Genomic DNA, 27,384 nt, shown 5'->3' with positions numbered 1-27,384 from the left:
GCACACTGCTGGCTCATGTTAAGCTGGCCGTCCACCAGCACCTCCAGGTCCTTTTCTGCCGGGCAGCTTTCCAGCCACTGTTCCCCAAGCCTGTAGCGTTGCTTGGGGTTGTTGTGACCAAAATGCAGGACCCGGCGCTTGGCCTTATTAAACCTCATACCGTTGGCCTTGGCCCATCGATACAGCCTGTCCAGGTCCCTCTGTAGAGCCTTCCTACCCATATTCTTCTTTCTGAGGAACCTCTGTGTGCTGTTCTAATTCCATTCTGGTTTTTGCACTAGATAAAAGAGTAGAATTCCTTAGGTGTTGGGGTTTTGTTTTAAAGGAATTCTCAGGAAAGCATGAGTGAACTTTAAAATCCCAGAAAGTCATAATTTATCATTTCACATGATGTCAGAAAAGTAGAATATGAATTATGGGTAATAGTATTTTTAAATACATAATCCATACAAAGTCAACACTTCCAGCTCCATTGAAACTGAGAAAGGAAGAGTGTATATGTCGGAGTATATTTGTTTCTTATACCTTCCATCTATCTGGATAGTTCCTCTACTGTCTACAATCTGTGGCTTATATCCAGTATTACTATTCAGGAATAGTACAAAGCACATGATTCAAAGACTCCATAACAAAAAGAATTAATAGAAAAGTGAGATCAAATTTGAAAATTTCAGGCTAATTACTGAAAACGAAGATGCCACTACCTGTTATGCTGCATAGAAAATGACGCTTGTTTAGGCAGGCAGATACCAAGAGCAAAACAAAACTTCTAAAGCATGCATATTTAGTGCCAGTTTATTATTGTACGACTAGGGGTTTTTTTGCATATTTTAACCTTTTTTGCAAACATATTTATGTATACATTGCATATATAGTGTCAGGAAGAAAAATAACTATGTATGAGGCAGTTAAACAATATGGAAGGTATCCTGCATCAGTGACTGAAAGAGCAGAAAGCAAGAGTCATGTAATTATTCTACAAGCAAGATCTTCCTCTTAATATGGGAATTACTTTAAAATACACTGAGGCTATGAGATGAACACTGTGCTATTACCTGTGGTAGAAGGATGCTACCTGGAATATAATTAAAATTTTAAATAAGCATAATGTAAGCAACATTTCATGTCACTTTCCAAAACTGGTCTGAGTGCTTTAACTACTTTCTAAGGACAGGATGGCAGGAAAGGAACTACCTTTCAGGACAGGATGGCAAGGTGAGTTGTACAATCCCCTGATCCAGCAACCAACAGGAAACAAGGTTTCTCCCCAAAGAAGTCAGAGCAGTATAATCCCATTTGTATTAGCCACAGGGACCATTGCTGTCAGTCAGGGATTAAAAGGATTGCCCAATGCTTTTTCTGCCCCACCTTCCCCCTCCCACACACACACTCCCTATGCTGAAGTCCAAAAGTGGAGGTGACTTAAGGCTATCCATTAATTCCTGCTCGGGAGGAATTCTTCTCTAGCTGTATAAAAGGATTTATGACAGCTTTATTCCTGCAGAGAGGGTCAAAGAACTTGGACCGAAACAGAGAACTGCAGCCATTGTACTACAGAATAAAAAGAGTGAAAGGAAGGAAATTAAATTAGGAAAACATAATTGTCCATTCCTGACTGTAACTGGCATTATCCTCAGAAAAGCCTGGGCAAAAATAAAGGACTTCAAAATTTGGCTCTGGCTGTCACAACATTTTCTATAGTGGCCAGTTCAGCAATACGTAAGCCCTGCCATGAAAGGAAGGAGATTGATTCTACAAGGAAGTCCAGTGTTTACTGCAGTAATACCATCAGATCACATCCATAATGCTTCTAAAATTTAGCCTTCATACCTGTCAGTCATTTTACTAAAGGGCAATGTTTTTTCTTGCAGCATTAATGCAGTGAGCAAGAGAATAGTGAAAGTAGGTGAAAGACTTTTTAACCCCTGTTCTCCTGTCACATTTTTGGAGTGAACCTCATATCTATTCATTACTGAAGCAGCAAAGCCATTTAATCATCTCATCTTCACAAAGCAACAGTATTGGTGGCTGAAAAATCTTCATACATCTCAGCCTCCGCTGCCACCACAAATATGACATCAACCAGGGATAGAAACAGAGAAAAAAAAGATCTCAACAAGCAAGATATTCTTGTCACTATGTTCATATACATCATTTATGGCTTATTGGCAGGTACAAAGTATATATTAAATCAGTTATTGCTCATCTTTTGTTTTTGCCTGAGTCTAGGATTATTTATAAGCTTTTTCACATATATTTCTATTAAATATTGGTTATTTTAATGCTTAATGCTGTCATGTAACTAAATAAACATAACATTTAATGAACACAAAACAGTATTATAAAAATCATGTAATTTATCATCTGCAAGAAACATTTTTACCTCCTGAGTGTTTTTCAGGCAATCTAAACTACTCTTAGATAGATCTCATTACACGGGCATGGATACTTCTGCAATTAAGGCTCAGACTTTTTCTGCAGGGGAATCGCTGGCTGCAATGTAGTGGAAAACTAGCTTTGAACCAGCCCGTTAGTATGGTAATTTATCCCACACTGAGCTCCGTGCTGCTGCAGCTAGGCTGCTGCTGGCACCATGGCAAGTTAAAGTTAGCTAAAATTTCTGTCCACTGCATCTCCATGGTATTACACTGGAAAAGTGCAAAACCATTATGCTTTGAAAAGCGTTTTCCTCAGGCAAAATCCCCCTATGGCTGAATCTACCTAGTAGAACTCTTTGCCAAAATCATAATGTCCTAGAGTAGATGTGGTTATAATGCCATGAAACTGCTTTGGCCAGTATAGCTTATTTCACTTGGGGGACCAATAAAGCTGTACATTTTTCCTAGCTGAAGTTGCATTTACACAATTATGGTTTGCCAAAGTAACTCTTTTCAGTATGCTTTATTTTGCTACTGAATACCTGAAAAAGATGAAATTTATTCTTGGTGTATAAGCAATACATAGCTACATTTTCCTCTTGTTATCTTCAGCTTGACTGGAAATTTCCCTTCTGTATCACTGCAAATTGGATGAAACCATGAGAAGATTTTTCTTTTATGTCCTGTCTTTAATCCCCATCATCCCGTCCCAATGCATACTTGTCATTTTCACAGGAGCTCACTGAGACATTTCCTTTCTTTTCATGAAGTTCTGTGTTACTGAAACTTATGGATATTTTGCTACTGACTTCATTGAGCAAAGAATTGTGCCCTCATTAATATACAGGATTATTTTGCCTAAGTTCACTGAAGTGTCAGTCACCTCTATAATAAATTTGCCAAGCTAAAGCAACTTTTATCTGTGTAAATTTTATGGTTAGCATAATTAACTTCCTAATGATGAGGCAAAGATGGATCCTCTTGCTTGTTAAATAGCTAGTGTTAGGACTAGATTAAACTGGCAAAAATGTCTTCATGTAAAAATAGTTTTCATGTAAAATAGTTTTCACAAGTTTTATTCAATTTTGTATCCTACAATGTTTTACTTACATGGTTTTGAGACATCAAAAGTGTCTGTGATATCTCATATTTTGACATTAGTCTTTTCAAGCACAACCACAGTATCCATAGCACACTATGACTGGAAGATATTTCTGCTCTTATTTTAGTCACTGTGCGGTCGAATGCTTTGCACTTTCATTAATAGTGAGTTAAAGTTACTTCTTACTTAAACTTTACTTAAGCCCTATTTATCCCCCCAAAATGGCTAAAAAGTAAGTGCAGGTGAGGGAATGACCATTAATCCAAGTTCCAGTAGGGTCCTATGATTGGTATTCCACTCAAAGATTCTGTAGAGGTTGCGAGGATCTTAATTGCACTCTTCAGCTAAGGTCAGTGGAAACTGCATGTATCTTTTATGAAGGAACAGATAAATTATAATTGGCAGGCTGTAGACAAAATTGACATTCTGCACAAAAAGTGATACAGAGCTGAGAAGAACAGACTGCACAAATTCTTTGCTTTTAAAGATGAAAAAGTTGGGAATATGAATTGGTAGAGAGAGCAGACAAAATTAGAAGGGAAAGTTCTCCACAAACACTTGGAAGAAAGTGATTTTTGAAATGTGTGATTTAAAAGCTAAGTACCCTGGCTTTTATTTGTTTTGGCTGGGAGGGTGTTTTGTGTTTGTTTTTTTTTCCTTATAGTTAAATGAATAGGAGAATCCGATAAAGACAGTAACAGTTTAGGGTCAAAGAAACAGAAGTTAATTATTTCTTTTCTGTTGAAATTACTAAAAGGACAGAGGCAAATGTAACTTTTTAAAAGTAAGTCATTTTACTTTGTCTTTTATTTAATTGATTTTTCAGAACTTCTTTCAAATCATTAGTAACCTCTTAGATGAAGAAAACAAAGAGAAATGGGAAGATGCACAACAGGTAAGATTTGCGTTTTGTAACTCATTGTCGTGGTTTAAGCCAAGCAGCAACTAGGACCATACAGACACTCGCTTAATCCCCACCACCCCACCAGTACAGTAGGGAGAAGAGGGGGAAAAGAACAGGGAAAAAAACTCACAGGTTGAGATGAGGGCAGTTTACTAGAACAGTAATGGAAGAGAGAAATAAATAAATAAATAAATAAAGGTAAAAGAATATATAAAATAAAGCGATACAACACAAGTTCCTCTCACCAGCTGATGATTGGTTGCCCAGCCCATCCCGAATAGCAATCATGGATTCCTGTCTCCTGGCCAACCCCCATTTATATACTGACCATGACATTTATGGAATGGAATATTCCTTTGGCCAGCTTTTTCTGTTTATGCTTCCTCTCAGCTTCTGTGGGAAGCTGGAAAAGACCTTGACTAATGTAAACATTACTTAGCAACAACTAAACCGTGTATTATCAACATTATTCTCATACTAAATCCAAAACACAGCAACTACTAGAAAGAAAATTTACTCCATCCCAGCAGAAACCAGGACACTCACCAATTTAAAAAATTGCAAACTGTCTGTATTCTGACATTCACTGCATCAGAAGCCACCTGTTATTTCAGTGAGTCATGACAAAGTGGAAAATACAGTTTCAAAAATCAGGTTAAACATACACCCTGCTGTAGGTGAAAGGAAATCCTAAGTGAGACAGTATTTTGGAAATAGCTGATCCTCTTCAAAAAAGAGTAATTCCAGAACCCATTGGCTAATTCCTTGGATTAAAATTGTGTTAAGAACATAAGGCACTTCCCTGAATGAACAGATTTTCATTACATTCCATGGGATTATTCATTATGTCTTTCCTTTTGACGTTGTAATGAAGTACATACAAAAGCTGAAAAAAGCTTCTAATGATTAGCTGCAATGATGCTTTTATTAAACAGAACGTATCAGAATTTACCTAAAGAACTCATATGACACCACCAAACAGTTTACAGAAATTTAAATAGTAGACCTTTTTTAAAAGGTTGTATTTAGGAGAACAGTTGTGATCCATAAAACTGACCAATTTCAGGACGAAGTTAGATATTATGATAGCACTTCATAAAATAGTAAAGTCTAACAAAAATTAATTTTTAATAAAAGATTTTAAAATCCAAATGCAAACAATTTTTTTCTTGGATATAATTATTTCCTACATGCTTATACCAAGAACATTGTAAAACAATATTTAATATTTATGTTTATGAACAAGACCATAGAACTATCAAATTTATTCAGATACAAATAACAGTGATGATGGGGATGAACAGATAAGTATGTACAGAGAAAAAATTATGGAAGTAGTCAAAGGCAGGGAAACATTTCTATATGAAGAATGATTAAACAAAACAAAATATTTCAGTATGAAAAAGAGTCAACTCCACTTATGTGCAGTAGAAACTTTTAAAATCAGGAGTGAATTGGAGAATGTGATGCAGGAATGATAATCTATTCACTTCTGCTTCTTGTAAAATAACTGAAGGACATCAAATAGTGGCAGATTCAGAATGAATACTAGGAGATACTTTTTTCTACAGAAAACCAGGTTGCAGAACTTCCTGCCACTGAAAGTACACAAGTTAAAAAAGTAAATAGACAAATTAATGAAACAAAAGTCAGTATAGGACTATTCATGGAAAGATCCCATTTTTGCTTAAGGAGAATCATAGAATCATAGAATTATAGAATTGTTAGGGTTGGAAGGGACCTTAAAGATCATCTAGTTCCAACCCCCCTGCCATGGGCAGGGACACCTTCCACTAGATCAGGTGTCCTTTAACAAAAAAGTGCTAAAGGCTGGTCAAGAATTCCAAAAGAAGTATCACTATGTGCATGCCCCTTTATACTCTTCCTTAGACATCTGCTATTTACCACTGTCAAAGGCAAGAAAATGGCTTACATAGATCTTTGGTCTGTTCTTGTATGGTCATTGCCACAGTGTTCCATAGTTACTTGAAATGTGTTCATTTTTAATGTGGTTCTTAATAAATCAATAGCTGTTTAATGGTCTTTGAAGCTATTTAACTTCATTTTTGTAAGTTCATCTTTATGACTGAGAAAGGGAAGACCAGGACTTTTCGCTACCATTCAAACCTTGCAGTAGACATATGATACTGCAGCTGACCCACTGGAATTTAGCCAGCAATCATATTTTTCTTTTGTTGCTTTTCTGTTCCCCTGTGTAAGAGACAGCTACAAAAATAGACAAAATATGTCATTTTCTTTAGTAGTGGTGGATGGAAGCAGCAAAATCACACGCATGTGGGCAGTTTCCATAAACAGCACCAAGATTAAGGAACCAATATCAAGCAACTATTTTAGCCCCTCTAATGAGCAGACAGGATACCACTCCTTATGTTATCAGCCTTTTCTTCTACCTCCACCCTTCCTGCTTGCCCATGCTGCGTCCACCATCTGTCCCACAAAGATCAAGGGAGGACAGCACCTGAGAAGAAATGGTGAGAATATGAAGGTAAAAGAGGGAACAACAAATTTCGAGTTCTCTCTCCTTATTGGTGGTGGTAGAAGAAGCGGTGTTGAAAAAGGCAGAGGAGGCAAGTGATTTCTTCTTTTCTGTAGCTCCTTCTCTCTGCCTGGTAATTCATTGTCTCGTAGACCTCAGTACAGTACTGGTAGGCAGACAGGAAGCCAAGCAAGCACCAAGATGAGTTGAATGCAGGAGTAGGGGGGCCATTGATGCCTGGTGACAAAACTGGGGAATTCAGTAAATCTTAAACTCCTGATGTGTGGCACCCGAAGAAAACATACCTCTAGTCTTGTTTCTGTACTTGGGCAGTTACACAAACTATCTCAAACTATTGAAGCAAGTAGCTCTTCATACCGGCTAGGAAGGGTGAGCTGGACTCCTAACTAAACTTAAGATTCTTTTTTTCCCTTCAGTATTGAGAAAAAAAAAAAGATTTCCTATACAAAATATTATTTTCTATCATATTTTGGATAAAACACTGAAATATTATGGCTAAATAGAATTGGATTTTAACCAGAATCAATATTATTTGAAATTACTACATCCTCTATGAAGACTTCTTTAGTTTTTATGTCAAAATCAAGATAAGAATTGAACTTGCAAAGAAAGTGAACAGGTCATGTGCTATGAATGCAATCCAGTGCAAACACTATTGACTCATTAAAAAAGAGTAAACGTGACTCTGTTTCTAGTTCAGCCACTCAGCTGACTTTTTGTTGGTAATGAAACCAAGGGGCAGTCTAACCAGCTTTTGCCAGCTTGTATGGTTTTCTTGAACTCCACAGCTACTCTTAGCATAGATCTCTTAGCCTGTTTTCTGGATTCTTTGCTGGAAATAAAATCTTATGCACTGTCAGCAAATTGCTGACTTTCTATCAAGTATACAGCTGCAATGCCTCAGCACATCTTTTTCTCTAGATTAAATGCCAGCAGTTGATACCATTAATTACATGTTATATATCATTCAGTTAAGCAGCACTCACTTTAATACTTGCCTTTTGTTAAGAGCTGATGTAAAGCATGGCACACAGGAAACCACTTCAAGTCCACAGTGCATAAGTTTATACTGTTGTTTCAAAACACAGGAGCTATTCTGCATATTCTTCATCACCATCTGCTGGCACCCTATTGATTAACAAGTACTTCAGATATATAAAAATGAAGAGTACCTCTATAACACTGACTGTTCAACAGCTTCTGCTGAAGTTATTACGATAAAATTTTATGTGCAAGAACTAGGGTGAAAAAATCTTTTCACTGAAATTTATCCTTGGTACATAATCTGGGAGTGTGTGTGCTATGAATGAGATGGATGCAAAACCCATGCTTACTACCTCAGTAACTTATCATCAGGAAAATGGAAATTAAGTCTCCTTCACATGAAGCAGCATTTGCAACCTGTTTGGATCATAAATGTCACAGCAAACTCTTCATAAAAATGGTATCGCTGCCCTATCTTTTACAAGAAAACAAAGCGCAATGTGAAATTCTCTATCCTGAACCGAGCCACTATGCATCTAGACAGATAAAGCAAAATGAAGATGGAGTGCAGCATGCTGGAATTTATAGTCTCTGTAGGCATTTTTTAGAGTCTGTAGTCCCAGTAGTGGAAAGAATGGATTGAATGTTTCTCATAAAGTGAAATTTGGACATCTCACTGATATGAAGAAAAAAGCACCATGAACAGGTCATCCATTCTTTTTTCTATTGCAGAATACTGTATAACTGAAAATTGTCCTGTTCATAGCACACCATAACAACCAAAAATGACTTTTTAATGTGTGTGATGTGAGGAGAATTTTTATGCTTATTGATAACTGTTTTGACCTTTAATGCAGTTTTGATGATGCATCATTATTGTTGAATACAACAATTTTTAAAGTTTTTGTGATCGTGGTAGCTTACGGCTTTGCAAATAAATTATGTTTCTTAGAAACGTGCTAGTCCTTACCATTTTGAAAGTCGTATTGAGAGGCTACATTAATAATGCAAAGGCTACTGCAATTTATTTTAGTTCACTGTGTCCAGCTCTGGGCTCCCCAGTACAAGACATGGACTTAATGGAATGAGTCCAGCAAAGAACCATGAAGATGTTTAGGGGACTGGAGCATCTGTTATGCAAGGAGAAACTGAAAGACACTATTTTCCTTGGGAAAGAGAAAGCTCAGTGGGGATTCTGTCAACATTAAAAATTCATAAGGGGAGAGAGTAAAGAAGACTGAGCCAGACTCTTCTCAGTGGTGTCCAGTGACGGGACAAGAAGCAAGGGGCAAAAATACAGCAAATTCCATTTAAATTTAAGAAAAACCCTTTCACTGTGAGAGTGACTGAATGCTAGAACATGTTCGCAGACAGGCTCTGGGGTCTCCATTCTGGGAGATGTTCAAAATCCAACTGGATGTGGTCCTGGGAAACCTGCTAGACCTGATCTTGCTCTGAGCAGGGGGTTGAACGAGGTGACCTCCAGAGGCCTCTTCCAACCTCGGCTATTCTATGATTCTACTACTCCACATCAGCAATGAAAATAGTACTACCAGTAACAATTTATATTATTTAAATACTGATTGAAGCAACAAAGGTTTATGATGCTGGACAAGCCATGATAAGATTTGGATTCAGCTGTTTGTGTCAGTAGTTCCAAAGTTATTGAAGACATCTTCCAGAGGAAGGAAGAATATTTTAATTAGAATTATTCTGGAATGTGAAATCCTTTAACCATTTGTGAAAGTAATGGCCAATAAACATTTTTTTGATAAGTGCAGTGACTTAGAGCAAACATTCCCCAGTTTCAGTGCAAAGCTGATTTCACTTAGCTTTATGGGAAGTAGTGTCTGTTCACATGAGGATCTAATGACAAAATGCTTATCCTGCAGCGACAGAAAATGTTAGGTATTGAAACACGGGAAGAGCATTTTGACGGCTAAGTCTCCCATTCCATTTGATAGTATTTAAATTTTGTTTGAATTTTCTGCTATCGATATTTTCATATTATAGTTAACGGCATGTCTGACCTTCCGTTGTTAGATCTATCCGGGCTCGGTGGAGTTAATGCAGGTGATTGAAGATTTTATACACATTGTTGGAATGGGAATGATGGACTTTCAGAATTCATATCTAATGACTGGAAATGTAGGTAAGAAATAGGAATTTCTTCTATGAAATTTATAACCTATTGAAAATCAGAAATTGCAAGTATGTACTATAGAGTTGCTGCTGCTATCACAATCCAGATTGGGCTGCTCCTCCTCCTGCAGATTATCTCTGTTGCTTGATTACCTCCTCTGGTTTAATGCACTCAGTGTGCCTTATGTGTTTGACTTCTCCATAATCATATCTCAAGACCTAAATGCCGATTTCAAACTCTTAATAAAATTCAGAAAATATTCATCAGAATACCATGAACTGCAAGTATATATATCCAGGATATACAGTGTTTCAAATAATACTTTATAAAATCATGCTAATTGAGATAATAATGATATACGCAATAGCTTGAGAAATGTAAATTTTGTTGACATTATCTCTTTTAATATTCTATTCTCAAAAAAAAACAGTCTTTGCACGTTATGCATAGATAAGACAGATAAGAAATAATGAAAAAAAAAATCTGTTATTTGCCAAAATAATTTAAGCCTATGTTTTCTTACATCAGTTTTTTCTATGTGTGACAGTTTCAAAATTTTATTCAGATTTATTTTTCAGACTTTGTTTTCAGCACCGGAGAGTTGCCAGGCAATATAATCAAATAATAACAAAAATGAAAGGTGCAGATTCTTAGCAACTGAATTCCATTTATTAGTAGCCATAAATGCTTGCGCAATATCACGGCATTTTATTAAAAATTCAACAACAAAAAAAATAGCTATTTTCTAAGCATTTAATCTTTGCTTAGTATCTTCCTTATTCAATTAAATTTCTATAGCTGCACTTTTATAATGCCAGAACAATATTAAGTAGTTGTGTATAATGAACAAATTCAAAATATATGTTTGTCTGGTAGCAAAACTTCCAATGTCAACACATTCTTTCAGATCTTCAGTTAGCATATTCCTGCATCTATATGTCAGTCAGTTCTTCAGCAAGTCATTAGAATTCGTTAGAAAATATGGTCATTTAGAAATTAGTTGGCAGAATAAATCAGGGAAATTGTTGGAATGTCCCTATTGAATATCTAATTTCCTGTGCAGTAATAAATATTTATTATTGCTGTCCGGTTCGTATTTAGATTGACAGTACTGTAAACACTAAGGCACAGCCTTGTATTGGAGACGTGTCAAAGAACTCACCAAAAAGAACTCTGGCAGTTTTAAAATGTTTAAACAATTTCAGTAGGCAGTATGGGGAACTTTAGCTTTTAACCAGTGATTTATTGTTTCTGTTGTATACTGTTTGCACTGTAGTACCACTTAAAGCTTCTTCCAGTTGTCAGTCCTTCATTATGCTAGACCCTGCACAAATTTATAAAGCAAAGACAGTATCTTTCTTGAAATGTTTGTTCCATGGCATTTTTATGACAAAATAAAAAGATGAGCTTATTTAAGGAGCACAGCCCGTGCTGCTTGGCATGTTGTACTGCATTCTGATCTGTTTGTCCTCTGAAAACTGTATAAAAAATGCTGGAAAATGTTTTAAGAAGATGCATTCAAATAATCTGTGTCTCTACATATTCATGGCTTCAAATGGGAAACAGCAACAACTTTCCAATTGAATCAGAAACTGTGCTGTGCAGTGAGTAGTCTAGATAACTGCATAATCTTAACAGTCTCTTTTGATTATCTTTCTCTTCCCACATGTAAGATATTTTTAGGCACTCAGGAGTAGGTCTGTTCTTAACTATATAGCTATCAAAGGAATAGAAAGAAACTGAGAAAAGTAAAATGAATTTATAGGTTTATTCTGACTACCTTGCTCTGTGCCTTGACATATTGTCGTGAGTTTATCCTCTCTTTACTCGGTCAACTGTCAAAAAAGGACAGGGTCACTGCTGTGCAACTCATTGACCAGAATACTCGAGCTTAGGTGACATGGTGAGATAGGGACTGAAGGTTGTTATCAGCAAGGCATAATTTCTTATTTTCATAAACAAGGAAAGAATGTATCTGGAATAATTCAGTTTTAGTGTAGTTCCCCTCAGGGGATTGGCATAACTGTGTCTGACTGAGTACTCGGAATTTAGGGAACATTCATGTTGATCTCAACTGAGAGCAATGAACTATGCAGTTGTCGTTGTTTTGTCTTAGCATTAATTCTGCTGTACCAACAAGAGGTTAAGAATGTGTGAGGTGTTGTTTATAAGTTGTAATAACATTCTTGTAATTTAAGCCAGCAAACACATCCCATGCAGGAAGCAGATATGTGCAGAAAGGAGGCCCAACTTTTATATATTCACCTTTAAACAGGACTACACAATAGTTATTCCATAGCTATTTGCCATAAAATAATCTCTCTGCATTTTGAATGCCTTATGACGTATTTTTTTTTAGAATCTTTCTACAGAGGATCATTCTACAGTTCAGATATATGAGAAAAAGGATTCAGTACTAATTATGAACTGCTGCTTCCTGCCAGAAAAAAATATAAAATCCAGATCCGTAGCAAATTTCACAATATCACACTGAATTCTTGGTTTTCTTCTACTAATTTCGGTTTGCAACTTCATTTTTAATTGAATGGCACTATAGTGGTCTGTATACAGTTTGAACATCTAATTGTGTTTGACAGTTATGCATCATGGTTTCATCCCAGCTGGGAACTAAGCACCACACAGCCACTCGCTAATTTACCCCCAGTGGGACTGGGGAGACAATTGAAAGAGTAAAAGTGAGAAAACACATGGATTTAGATAAAGACAGTTTAATAGGTCAAGCAACAGACGGGTGCACAAACAAAGCAAAACAAGGAATTCATTCGCTGCTTCCCATTGGCAGGCAGCTGTTCAGCCATCTCCAGGAAAGCAGGGCTCCATCACGCGTAACAGTTGCTTGGGAAGACAAATGCCATCACTCCAAATGCTCTGCCTTTCCCCCTCCTACCTTCCGCTCCTTCCTTCTTTTTCCCTAAGTTTTATATACTGAGCGTGACGTCATACGGTGTGGGACATCCCTTTGGTCAGCTGGGCTCAGAAAAGGCCTTGACTCTGTGTAAGCACTGCTCAGCGATAAGGAAAACATCCCTGTATCATCAACACTGTTAGCGCAAATCCAGAGCAGAGCCTCATATTAGCTACTACAAAGAAAGTTACCTCTATCCCAGCCAAAACCAGCACAATATGCTAATCTCCTGAGATCCTCTGCATATGGAATTTTAATTTCTCTTTCTCTCAAGACACAGAAGCAAGTAACTGTGGCTTAACAAGTTACTACATGACAGCCACAATGCAATGAGTGTCCATTGCACGTTCTCAGCTCATGGCAGGTGGGAAGTGATGAAAGTTGCCTAACTATTTGGTAGACTATACCAAGCCACATATTATATATTTGGAAGTAATTACAAAGGTCAATAAGGACAGTTGCCATGACACTGTTAAACTTTTCAATGTGGTGGCTTTTAACTCCCCATTTTTTGTTGCTTCTGAACAAAACATCAGAGACTCTTTCCAAATCCAGATGATCCAATATCTATGCTTTGGGGTTTATTTAGGCAGCTCAGTCAAATCAAATATATTTCCATTAGTGCAGGGTCCATCTCCTCTTAGCTCTTCTCTCAGGGATACACAATATGCTATGAAAAACTTAACAAATGTAAAAGCAACAATTTGCTTTGATCATGTATGGCTGGGACAGATGGTATTTGTTTTATTTGTGTGCTCTCCGATCTATATTATATTCCTTTAAGAAATGATTAGGTGAAATAAACGCCTCTGATAGGAGGTGGAAGCCTCCTTCTTCATCCTGCGCCTTCTCTTCTTCCTCCTCTTCCTCCACCTCCTCCTTCTCAGGACCAGCTGAGCAGGCATAGGAAAAGGATAGTGTGAAAAAACAGGAGCTTTTGCTACCACTCAGAGTCCCTGAATTAGCTATCCCCCACCTGCAGGGGTAGAACACGCAGTGGGAGAAAAGCTTTTAAACCATATTACCATTCTGTGTTAACTACTTGCTTTCCGTTTTCTCTGTTTTAGAAGGTGAGGTCCTGATTTTAGATTTTAGCTTTTAACAGCCTTTTGAACTTTTCTGGAGAGCTAAAGGCCTAAGTAGATCCACCTGAGGGGGCTTTGGCTGGTTTGGGTTCCCATCACAGTAAACCATTACGAGTTATGAAGAAATGTACTAAAAGGTGGCTGAACTCCTATCAAGAAATATTCATCCCTTAATTTAAAAAAAAAAATTGCTAGACTGAAAGACTGAAGTGCCATAAGCTAACTGTCTTTAAAGTTATAGGTGGAATGTGGAACTGAAAATAGGGAGTGGCATTAGGAGATGCATATTTCTATAGCAGATTAGGAATCTTTTGTAATGGAAAATTTTCCCTCTTGTCAAATTTTATTAAGAGCAGCAGCCAAAAAATGGTTAAAGGAGACTCTTTTGTCAAAAATCAAGCTTACAGCTCTTAGAAGATATTTATGAGAACACCAAATAATCTTGAAGTGCAGTGTGTTGTCATGGATGTTATTTGGAACTGACAGAAAATAAACAGAATTTTCAGCATGAGAAAAGTCACTTTTTGTTAATGTTAATTTTATGAATACTGATGTTTGAGTGATCAGTAATATTCTAAAATATGCAGATAATCACAAAGTTATTTAGACTAGTCAAAGACAGGAAAAACTGAAGATCTCCAGGGGGTATAGCAAAATGAAAAGAAGGGGATATCCACTGGCAGATGAAATTCAGTGTTGACAGAGCATGTAAGAGGGAGTAGTTCAAGCCATACACAATGTAGAAATCTAAAAGAATTCAGTGAAATCCCATGGTCACTTTTAAGCAGAGCTCAGAGAAAAGAACAACATTAGTGTGCAAAAAGAACAGTCTAAAGATAATTTTTTTTTTTTTTTTTAATTTTCAGTAGCCATCACTTGCAATGCTCTTTTCAATTGAGTTTATATGGTTGGGACTCATTTTACTTACTTTAATCATCACAGAGTTTGCCAAAGTCAACCTAAGCTTCCTTTATAGTGAAGGAAAACTGCTGCTCAGGAGACCAATTCATACCATCTCAGACATCTAAAGGCATCTCTTGCCTTCTGGAAGTTCTTCCACTGGCTATAAAGACAGCCTGGTGGCTAGCTTAGGCTGGAATAATTCATGTCATCTAAAGCAAAGAGGAGCGCTACTTTGTAAGTAAATAAAAACTGTGGACACAGAGAGGTTCAGGGATGCACGGTAAAAAAAATATAACAGATTGGGAATGGGAGTGATTAGAATAGATATTTGAGAACAGATTGTTAAAAGGGACTAGATGTACACAACTGAAAAGTGAATGAAAAGAGAAACTAGGCTGACATCTCTGTTTAATCTTGCTCACAGGAAAAACAAAGATTCCTCACTAAACTATACATCAGCACATTTAATTCTGAATGAGCATGAGGCCAAGGTCTTAAAAGGAATAAAATAAAAACAAGTTGCCGTCTACATGGTGAATGCAGCTAGCTATGATATTATATGAAAAATGGAGAGGTGTAAGCCCTGCTTACATGCATAAATCAGCTTCTAACTAACAGTCTGCTAAGTCGCTACTTAAAAATGGCTACTGCGACACTGTTACTCTGATGAGTAATCTGATTCAGTACAGTAATTAACCTATGATTTTTCATTTAAAGGTTCATACTAAGCTGCTTAGATAAGCTTTATAAATATTGGTAGAGAGCAAAGTCTGATTTCTGCCTTCACAGACAGATTAGGATGCCACAGGGGAGAAAATTCTTTTAAAACAGTGTCCATTGTCTTGTGTCTTTCTTGTTTCCCCTTCTATCTTCCATTCCATGTCCATACCCATGAAGTTATTACCAAAAGGTTAGATAATCCTGTAAGGCTTGTCACGTGTATCTTAACATTTTCTAGTCCTAGCTAGAGAAATGTTAGTGACCAAAGGAGCTTTGAGAAGATGTAGCTATTCTAGCCGTAAAACACAAGCAGTAGTACACCTGCTGAGCTTTGGGAATCCTAGAAAATAAGCAAGCTGGATTTCTGACTGTTACTGTGGGTTCATTCACCTTTTCCCAAGGTAAGATTTTTAGGTCTTGTAAATTGTAGGTCGTGTTTATACTCTCTAGAAATCTCTCCACACTATATGGTTCGTAGGCATCTGCCTACTCTGCTTATCTTTTTTTGTATATCAGAGTTACTGAAATGCAGCACTCGAGATCCTCTAACTCACATCGTAAATATCGTACTGGCCTAAAATATATCAAGAGACTGAATTGGTTTTAATGTTTGAAAGGTTCTTTTTTCAAATATATTAAAGAAGACAAAAAAACGCAAAGCAGTGATATTAACTTGTCCAAAGTTGTAAAGAAAATGTCTAAAATTTTCAGTCAGGAAACAACTATTTTAATAATTACAAACACATATATTCAGAATTAATTTATAGTGAAATCACTGCTTGTTCCAAGGCTGTGTAGTGCTAAAGCACAGTATTGTGAATTTAAAGTGGATATTTGTGGTTAATAAAAACTCAGCTGGTAAAATGTCAGCATTTTCTCCAATAGAAAGAAAATTGGACCTGTCAGACAAATGAAAATGCCAATTCCATAGAATGGCCCAAGCCAGCCATTCAGATCTCTCTCCTGTTTCCACCAAGTTGTTCCAGAATAACCCATGTTTTCACAAAGCAAAATTTAAGGGTACAGTCTTTAAGGAACCACGGTGTGGATTGCACTTACTATTTTTAAGAAGGTGAACAGGAATCATTCCTTCTAGTGTGTCAGAGTTCATGTGTAAATATCTCTGTATTGATTAATATAATTATGTTTGGTTTTGTCAAGAATAAATTTTCACAAGGAAAAAATAAAGTGAAACTTGCATGTCTTTGCAATAAAATACATTCCTTGTAGATATGAAACACAAGGCCCCTTTAATTCATGGACTATTTATATTCTCTTCAGATTTCTACCTAGCTTTTGAATAACTAGTAAAATACACACCAAAGTAAGCAATATTAATCTAATGATCTTTTCTTATATTTTATTATATAATTTTGCTCTGTATAGAATTTTCCAGTTTCCATTGTCTAATATCCCATTTCTTCTCAAAACAGCCTAAAAGAGTCAGTGCCCGTCATCTTCCCACTTGAGGCTAGGATCTGGCTTTTACGGCTGTGTCTATAAACATGAATCAAAAGCACCAAATGCAGGCTTGAGAACTATTCCACAGTTTTCCATAGTGTTTAATTCCTGGCACCTGCCCAAACAATGTCAAGGCATGGTTCAGGGGATAGTCCAGGTGAGAAACCAGTCCGGGTAGGGATAATTAATGCTTTTCTTATTTCACTGTGGTGCATAGTTGGTCACACTCTGTTCTTGGATAGTGAGCATGGTGGCCATGGCAGTTGTAAATTCTGCCTTCTGCCCCCTGTTCTTTTCATTCATGTCTTTGACTCCTGGCCCTAATCCTCTTAGTTTCACACTCAGATGTAGCCCACAAGTCTTTTGTGCCCCATACCAGATGATCAGATGCTCTGTTATGTGAAAGGGCATCTGTCGCATTTCTTTTTTCAGTCCTCAAAAAATCCTTCAGCTCCCAATATTTGTACACAGCCAGTGTCACTTTCCTGTTTCCCTAGTCTCCATTTGCTCAAACCACATATAACAATCTTCTGTTGGCTAAAAACTACCAGAAGAGACAGTTTTCAGAGAAAAATAGACAAAAGAATAAGATAAAGGTCAATTTCTCAATAGAGAAAGGTCAATTGGAGTGTTTTTATACCCTTATATACTTCTGCTCCACATATATTCATATCATTTCCTTTGCAGCAGCCTCAGCAATTCCTTGATCGGATCAATATGTTGGCTTTCAGAAGACTCAAGCTTTCTCCACTGATTAAAGGGGAAAAACTTCATGCACACTTTGAAGGTCTAGCTCATTGCAGCATTTGACTTAATGCCTGAAGTAAATGATCAGAGCTCGTATTTCTTTCTCAATATCAAATAAGCTTATTAAATGATTCACATTCCCTGAAAACTTAGCTGTGAAGAGTGCAAAAAAGAGTAGATTTTTTTCTCTCTTTTCTAAAACTGCGTACTCAGTGATCCTGAGGAAATACAGTTCAGTTACTTAAGATTAAAAATTTCCAATATCAAGGGAATGTCTATATGAATCTTTATCAAACAACCTTCACAAACGTGGATAAAAATCTAACTTAATTCTAAGTAGTAGTCATAATTCAGTAGTTAGTTTTGTGTATATGATTTATTAATTATCCTTAAACGTAAAGCTAAATAAATTAACCATTCAGTATTTTTAATGGGCATTTCCCTTTGCTACCTTATATTAAATAAGATACAGTGGAGTAAAAGGTTCTAAAGAAATGGGAACTATAAAACATGCAGACATCCAGGCTTCAGTCTAATTAAAAAAAGTGCCTCCAACTGAAACAGAAAGCAGCGTCAGCAGCCCATTTGTGGAAATAACTTTTCACAGGATTTAGGTGTATGTATCTTAGATTCTTGTATCATTCCTAAATTTCTACCTCTGCAAACTCTTTTCTGAACCATTCTGTTTATAGGCCCCTTTTTATATCAGCAATTAAAAGCTGGTTTTTTCTAGAGGAATCATCTGGTTTATGACAGGCTATTTTTTAACAGGTGCACTTAAGTGTTGCCCTGAGAAATTACATATCTGTGTTTATTTCCTCCTTTGCCTTGGACAGCTGCATTTTTAGGTGAGTCTCAACAATTTCTGAGTAGAATGAGGCTTAAGGGGATAGAAATTAAGTCTGTGATCATAGCTTTGAGTTACTGGAGTAAACGCACACCTAAGAGGGTATTATCATTTCATATTAAGGTAGTGCCAAGAGGCAACAATCACATTCAGTGAAGTATAGTGTCAAGATATTCCAGACAATACAGTCCTCCCCTTAAACAGGAGAGGCACCGGAGTGTCACAGTCCAATAACAAAATGCAATTCTGCACAGACTGATGCCTTATTCTGGGAATAAGGCAGTCGCCACAGGAGCATCCAGCCATCATCTGGTGGTACATAAACTAGAGGTGGTCAACTGGAGGTGATGTGACTAAGTAATGTAAATAGCAAAATTCACCCTCAGTTTTAATGAATTCTGCAGGGTTTTATTACTCACTTACTACTGAAAATGAAAGAAGGTGTCGTTGTTTGGCCTGGGCTGGCGACTAAAATGAATGGCAGATGCTCTCCCCAAGAGCCCACAAAATATAGATTAGTTAAAATAGGAACAAAAGCGAAAATTTTACTTTTGGCTGGTAAAACCTAACAAAAGTCAGTGGAAGTAGACTGCTTTCCCATCTGAGACTCTGGAGTCAACAGACAATATTACTTACAAAGACTTAAGAGGCAGCTATTAGCTCTGCATGTTACTTGCGGTGTGTCAGAGAGAGGTCTATTACCCCCAGATGAGCTCCATTTTGAATGTGGAGGTAGCATGGTTTATACGAAGCTAAGGATGTGACATACCAGCTGCCAAAGTTTGTTGTTATTTTCTGGCTTCTTCACCAACCAACCAACCAACCAAAACCCCCCAAAAAACCCCAAAACCAAAAACCAAACAGCGAAACAAAAAAAGCCCAAACAAACAAATAAATAAGCACCCCAAAAACAGAAAAGAGAGGGAAAGAACTTCTATCTAGAATATTAGATAAATCAACCTGCTGTGTTGAAAAAGTGTATGATTTCCTCAGTGATGACTGTAGGTTTTAATGCCGAATAGCAGTACAGATGTGCCTCTTTCAAACTGCATAGCCTGAAAGTAACATAACAATTGAGGTAACAAACTGGAGAGCATTTTTCAGGTCAGTTTCATGAGGGTGTTAGTGGATTATTAATATCAGAGAAAAATATTTTTATGGTAAATAATTATTTTGGCAGTGGAATTATAAGATATTGTTGAAATCAAACTTCAAAGCCATGTAAACATAGGCAGATATAATTCTCATTATGTTTGTGCCTGTGTAATTTTTTTATTATTATTTTTTAATATGTAGGGTTGGACCTTGGCATATGGATACTACATATATCTCTGCAATTCTGTTAAGATCAGATTGTATAACGGTGATAGAGCTAACAGTGTCAGTAAGATCAGTTCAAAATGTCCCAAAGCATCCATGTACCAGGTTTGCTAAAATGAAGAAAGTTATGAAGTATCTTCTGTGATTTCTGAACCCATAAGTTCACTCACTTCATGGGGTATTTTTTGTTTTGTTTTGCTTTCCCTTGACTTCATCTATGAGTTTTAGGACCCTATTTGCTCTTCTGGCTCAAGGCTGAGATAGAGGATCTTTGATTAGGTTTGTGATATAAATCAGAGGATGGTTCTACTATCAATGAATATAGCTTTTTCCCACCTTGGAAAATTTCAGGAGGAACTCTGTAAAAGATTATTTTCTTTTTTTTCTTTCTTTCTTTTTTTTTTTCTTTCTCCAAGTCCAATTTACAGTGGGAAGAAAAACTCTTTCTCACTCAAAACATGTGGCACAGCTCTGTGGCCTGTTGTGTTTGAACGGTACTGGATACAAGGAGCAGAAATTCTTAAATTGCCCTACAGTGGTGCCAAATAGCTTGATATTGCTGTGGTTGTTTTTATGTTTTAACAAACACTTTCCACATACATGGAGACATGTAATTAGCCATAGACAGAATTCCTCTCTAAATCTTTTAAGAATATAGTTTGGGAAACGGTCTTATAGAAAATATATTTGATCTCATTACATGAATGACTTTTCATATAACCTGTGGTTCAAAGCTTATGCTGTTCTTTAATGACTATTATTTTGTGGATTTTTTTTTCTAATTTATAACTTTTAGTGCCAATTACATTAGTTAATAGTTAGCAGTGTTAGTTATATGCTGTTTTTTGTAATACATTGTTATTAAAATTTTGTGGCCTCATACTATCTTCCATTACTCAGCAGCCAACTAAAAGGAGGTAGTTTTCAAGTAAATCTATGGGAAAATAGTATATTAGTATAGTAACTTGTCCAGAAAACCCCGTCTCTGATCATGTTGTAAAGCAGCATAGCTAGAATGTGAGCTGATCTCAAAGGTAAATACTTGGAAATCCATTCATATGTGTATAAACGGTGCCCTTTGGTGAAACATGTTTCCTCCTTCTATTGGCACCAAAATCTTGTCTCCAATAAAGCAGAAGAATGAAAATAGACTGGCTTGCCCAAAGGGAAGAAACTGTGGGACAGTTATCAGGATGCTTGGATCTTCAGGGATTGGCAGTGAGGCAGGCTGCTGCATCTGCACATACAAGACTTCTCCCACTTCTGAGGGAAATATTTATCAAAAATACAGCAAGCTTATCCCCTCCTTTCTCATTTTTACCTCAAGAGGGTACAATATGTTCATAAAGATTAAAGGGAATGTCTCATTTTGCCATTATGTATCTTAGATTGTTCATTGCAGAAGCATAGAATGAATGTTTTTAATGCTCATTTAGCTTTGAAAATTGTATCACTATCTAGGCAATGAAAAATAATGGTCTCCATTCACAGTCAACAATGCACAAAGAAAAGTTAATTTCTGCAAAATGACTGTCATTTAACTTTGCCAAATTGAACTTCTACCTGTTTCTTGGATGAATAGTTCCACTACTGGAAAACATGGCTGGTGATTTTATACCACATCATCTATTTTACATTCCTGGTTGTACTTAGAAATAATTTTCAGAAGTTAAAATTATAGATATCCAAACTTCTCATAAACTGAAATGACAGAGGCTGCACATCAAGAGGGTAAGACATTCAAATATGGAACTAGTTCATCTACTTAGAAATGGTATTCAACATTGGAGCTCAGAGGAGTTTGAAGTGTTTACGTTTATACTGTTTATCATTTTATTTGACAAGATATTAGAGGGATTTTGCTGAATATATGTGTTTGTTCTTTGAATGCACTTGAAGTGTGCATTTAGGAATTTTCTTTTAAAGCTTGAAAAATAAGAAGGTAAGTAACTGTGGTGTAGGAATTTGGCCATTTTTCCTTCTTGTGGGCATTTGTTAGAATATTTTCTCCTGTTCATAATTTTTTTGATCTTTCAATTATGTAACAGCATATTTATTCTTGAGCTTTTTAATGTAAGGTTTGAGGGAGTCTCTGTCTAGTGAGTCACACGCAGGCTTTTTATGGATTTTTTTTCCTATGGATATAATTTCTATTGATAGCACCAGCTTCTGGATCGAAATTATTACCTGTCATTCATGTCAGCATAATGTCACTCATGTGAGCATTCTCTATGCTCACATTAATCTGCACTGTCACTGGTTTTAGCAATGTTTAAAGTCTCTCCTAGCTATAGCTGGGCATGAAATGCGATTGTTACTTGCAATTTTTTATTTATTTTATTTTTAAGATTTTTTTTTTAGATTTAGTGCTTCACCGGAATAAAGCCAAACCTTCCATTAAAACAGCTTAAATAAAGTCATTTTACCTCCTAGCTGTGGTGGATGGTTATAACAGGCTGTCTGACAAACTAAGAATTGCTGAATTGCCAAAACACTACTTTGTTTCTTCACAGCATTTGAAGCTCTTGGCGGTACAAAACATTAGTACTTAGTGTTTCTATTGCCATCTTAATCTTTCATGTTGAAGTAGTTTCATTTAGTAGCAGTATCTAAATGGGTAGGATTTTTTTCATTGAGGTCAAGTCTATAGTATCCCAGGTTGGATTTAATCCATGACAGAAAGAACTAAAAATGAAGGAAGCCATACCATAAAAATTTCACAAACATAACTTAAATATGGTAGGTCAATGTTAAAAAACCCAAGGAATTACTTATTAAAACATACTTACAGGTTTTGTTTAAGGGCTTCTGTGCCCCTCTTCTCCCATCTTGTATATAATTTCCAATCTTACATACCTCTGTTGAATAATAAAACTCGCTTATTCCTATTAATGTGATTAAATTAGCTGTTTCACTTAACTGATTTTACTTCTTATACTGCTTACACTAAATTCTCATCAGTTCCATTTTTAATGTTTATGTGAATGTTGGTGTAAGTTTTGGGCAAAAAAAATTCTTTTATGTCCAATTAATTTCTTGCTCCAAGCAGTGCAACCAGTATGTTGTCTCAGCACATGCACGGAAAGTCTCATTTGCTGGATGATGACACCGAGCACCTTTTGAAAATGCTTCATTACTATTCAAATGTCCCTTTGCAGTAAACATAGTGTAACTGTAGAACTCAACATGAGTTTAAGCTCTTGATGTTTAAATCATCAAGATTTAATTAATAGCCACAGTTCATATCAAGATACGTCCAGATTATGCTGTCCACAGCTGTGCGTCTGCAAAAAAGTTACTGCTGTGAAATATGGTCAAATAACTGAGCATCCTTACACTGACCCTTAACTTTGTTCCTCCTTCCTTCAGTTTAGAAATTTTGTTATGAATGTTTGCCACCAGAGTGCAGTTAGTTTTGTTTCCAATAAAGCACCATTTAGATGTTTTGGGATTAGGGACAGAAAACCCATTTAGCACATCAAAAATATTCTATAAAAGCAATAGCACTATAAAAACTGCACAGAACAGAGAGGGGAAAACAACTAAAGGGAAAAAAAAAAAGCAATTTTCTTTCCAGCATCCTGTAAAATACTGTTTGTTGGGCAACAATGCTATAATCAGGATATGGTGGGGAAAAAGGATAATAGAAAATGGCACTTTTTGGTTGTCCAGTTCTTCAGGGAATGATTTGTAGTAGGAAAGCCACCTTGACAGTTGATCATAATTTGTAAATCATCAAATATTATTGGAAGGCAAGAAACGTGCGGGGGTTTTTTCTGGCTATCTCGTAGATCTGACTGGGGAGATAATGACAGTTATCCCAAATGTGCCATGGCAGTAATAGCAAAACTGGACTCAGATGCAGAATACTTCATGGTGAATGATTTTGCAAGACTAAAAGTATAGATTATTTTTGAACAGGATTTGCAGAAATTTTCAGTAAATTAACAGCTTCTCTAGCATGTAAATTCAGTCACTCTGTGTTAGTGTTTTCAGGTACAGAAAATTAATTGAAGCAATTATGTTGTGTTGTTAGGTCCCAAAAACTACAGTTCAGTAAAAGACAAAAATTCCATCCCTGCTTCTTGTTTCCATATTTCACATTCATGATATTCCATTTAAAAAGAATTCACCGTGATTTTTTATGAAATAACGTGAGCAAACAGTCTGGAGTAAACTCTGCCCATTGTAGAATTGAATTTTAACTTTTTAGAGCTTCTACCTGCAGGCAATATTTCCAGAAAATAAGGGATAGTTAGCCAAAGCAGTATAGTTTCAGTGTGGGGGACTCTCTATTCTGAATATATATTTCATAAACATACTGCAATGAATGGCACAAAAAATTAAAGAAATAACAATAGCAATAAAATCAAAATTTGTATTGGAATAACTGTAGCAGAAAATAGGTTGCAGGTAGGATGTAGGGCCAAAGAGGCAGCAGGGTTATATCAGGTGTATATGTTAGCAATGCAAATGTTGCAGAGCCTGGCATGGTGATGGCTCCTTTTGATGACATCTGTCGTGCCTCAGGAAAACCAGAGAAGATGTTTTCTTATTCATGGTATTTTCTACAGATTAGCTGTCCAAAGTAGTAGTTATTTACTATGTGTAAAAGCAAAACTGAAGGCACCGTAAGGGCATCTGAAAAGTTGGTCTGACTCCAAATAGACTTTTTAAGAATTAGAAATCTATCTACTGCAGGTATAACACTATGTTATATCTTGAGTTAAATATTTTGACCAGACTCTATGATTAGCTTTGGCAATGATCTCAGGAATAATGTGCTTGCATTTTACATACTTGGTCACGGGCAAGGGTTAATCCAATATTCCTAAAATGCAGTTTAAGATGACTATACAATACATATTGAATTCAAATGATTTTTTAAAACCCTGAGAAGGCAACCCAAGCCTTTTAACCCAGCCCAATTAAGCATCTCTATCTTTCTCTGCCAACTGCACTCAAAATTGGAGGACATGTAAGGCACCTGAATTCAGACAAGGGAAACAGTAATGGTATAACATTTTACTTAGTGAACTAGTTGACTGTTGGTTTTCATTCTTTTCTTAGATGCTTGGATCTTTTTGATTCCTCCTCCCACACCTTCGATACATGAAAAGCTTCTTGTTGAGGGAGAGTGGGAGGGAAGAAGTAGGGGGATGCTGGAGATGGGATGACCAGAATTGGCTAAAAAGAGCTGAGCACAAGGTCCACATGCCATAGTGATTCATGTGATTGCGTTATAACAGTTCATAATAACCAAGCTCTGTCATTCTTTATAGGCCAAATTTTCTAGTGAGATTTTTTTTAAAGCATCTCCTCATTGTGCAGTTGTTTTATTGAAATGACCATAATAACTCTGAGGTATTTCTCCTGAGTTATTAAAGTTAATTTAGAATTCAACAACGTGAACAAGTAAATCAAACTCAGTCTAATTAGTATTACTTAGTACTTATATTGGATAGTGTCTGTATGTCCCACTGAGGTACTGAGTTTTCGTTGTGATATGCATGATTTAAACAATCTAAATAAAGCATGTATGCATTATCCTGACAATTAGATTTCACAGTACCCCAGGACAACTTTTTACAATCCCTACAGCAAATCTTAATCCACTTTATCTCCTCCATGGAGAACATTCAAGTTGAATTAGACATGTCTCCAGAAAACAAAGACCTAGTTATATATTCCTGTGAGGAAGGTTAGAGTCATGGCTTGAACATGAAAGTGAGACACAGGAGACCTGTGTTTCTGTAACAGTTCTGTTTCAGATTTTCTGTATGACTCTGCTCAAGCCTGTCTTGAAGGCATTTACCAGGTAGGTGTTGCAGCACCCGCTTATCAGATTCTGGGTTCAGGGAGAAGCAAGAGTGGTCTGCTCTGTGAGAGAAACCAGAAGACAGCAGGGCATGCACCGTGGCCTCTGTGGCAAAGGAAAAGTCCCACAGCACCCAACCAAGAAGAGCAGAGGAGGTCTGTGTGGTAGCCAGGCCGAGCTAATATTCCAGATCACCACACAAGTTCATTGTACTGAGGCAGATCTGACGTCAAGCCAGGAAGTCGAGTCACAGCATCAGGGTCAGGATCTGGTCCAGTGGTGGTACTCAGCTAACAGTTCAGTGGTCTCCAGGCAAGCCCATTGTGAAAAGGCAGGTCCAAGGTTGCTTGACCTTCACACCAAATCTGCAGGCCAAGGTTCAGACAACCAAAATACATGGCCATGCACGGTCACAGCTGATTCAGCTTAAGCGTAGCTCCTGAGGGAAGGGGCGCGGACCCCCACTTCTCACTGCCCTTTTCACAGTAGTCTGATCTAAGTTACAAAGTTGCATCATATCAGAGCTGGTTTTGAGCATGGCCAGCTAAAGCTGTAGAGGTGTGTGTGTGATGGGGGTGCACCGTCTTATGACAGCTTGTCTCCAGGTGGAATACAACACTCAGAATGGGAGATATCCACTACAGAAGTAATTTGATGCTGACCAGGAAGTACTAAGCGTATGAGTGATGTTTTTCTGTCTCCTAAGCTAGTAGAGTTAAGAATTCAGCAAAGCAGTAATTTGAGACATCTCTCAGTTATATCTGGGATGAATTTAGCAAACGTGCATTTCTTCTGAACCCTTGGCTTCTGTATTGTGCCTGTTGTGAAATGAGTATTTAAATACGGTTTTGCTCCTCCTTTCCTCTTAGATAGCTTGGGTTTTGGTGGTGCTAGCCTTGAATCCTAATGAATATTCTCATCCAAGGTGAGGAAGGTATGGTTTATAATTCCTTCAGATGGGGATCCCCTCTTCAGAGAGGGACCTGATTGCACACAGATCTTCCTAATTCAAGTGCTCAAAAATATGAGATCAGTAGCCTAACAGGCAGTGTTATACCAGCACTGCTTTCTCTGACTTGGCCAGGTTTTTAAAAAGAAAGCAACTGCAGATACATTTGATGACAGAAGCAGTCTAGTCAGTAAACTTAGCTACAGGCTTGAGCTTTTAAGGATCTTACCTGCTGCTCTGTCTAATTTCTCAATCTTAATGGAGCTGAAGTATAAAGAAAGCTCTGAAATGCCCTCATTGGAACGCTTCTGGGAAGGCACATGTAGACATTTGTAGATACCTAGTGAATTGCTGTAAAAAAAAGGGCCACCTGCAAGCATTTCCTCCATATCTAACTGTTTTGCATGATATGGCTTTTAATCAGGCTCTACATTTTAAGATTCACTAGCCGCTTCCATACTATTTGTGCCTTGAGATTCTATTCCAGAGTAATTTACAGTTCTCTCAGTTTTAATTTGCTTATAGTTGTGTCTAAAAGTTCTTCAAGACGCCATTTTGTATGATTAAAAAAAGCTGTTC

The 27,384-nt window shown here is 36.9% G+C and overlaps 1 protein-coding gene across 7 annotated transcripts in view; it reads left to right on the top strand.

Moving 5' to 3' along the window:
* The window catches only part of ADGRB3 (adhesion G protein-coupled receptor B3), a 466,080-nt gene that overhangs the window by 233,998 nt on the left and 204,698 nt on the right, over positions 1-27,384 (top strand). For all 7 annotated transcript variants that reach the window (XM_054196749.1, XM_054196748.1, XM_054196745.1 and 4 more), the window contains 2 exons: positions 4,307-4,375; positions 9,930-10,038. In XM_054196749.1, the coding sequence (XP_054052724.1) occupies positions 4,307-4,375; positions 9,930-10,038 (178 nt within the window). The remainder of the gene's footprint in view (positions 1-4,306; positions 4,376-9,929; positions 10,039-27,384) is intronic.

The sequence above is a fragment of the Rissa tridactyla genome, chromosome 3, assembly GCF_028500815.1.
Source record: "Rissa tridactyla isolate bRisTri1 chromosome 3, bRisTri1.patW.cur.20221130, whole genome shotgun sequence".
NCBI classification, from domain to species: Eukaryota; Metazoa; Chordata; class Aves; order Charadriiformes; family Laridae; genus Rissa; species Rissa tridactyla.
Note: the sequence above shows the minus strand (reverse complement) of the source record. Positions and strands in the feature narration are given on the sequence as shown.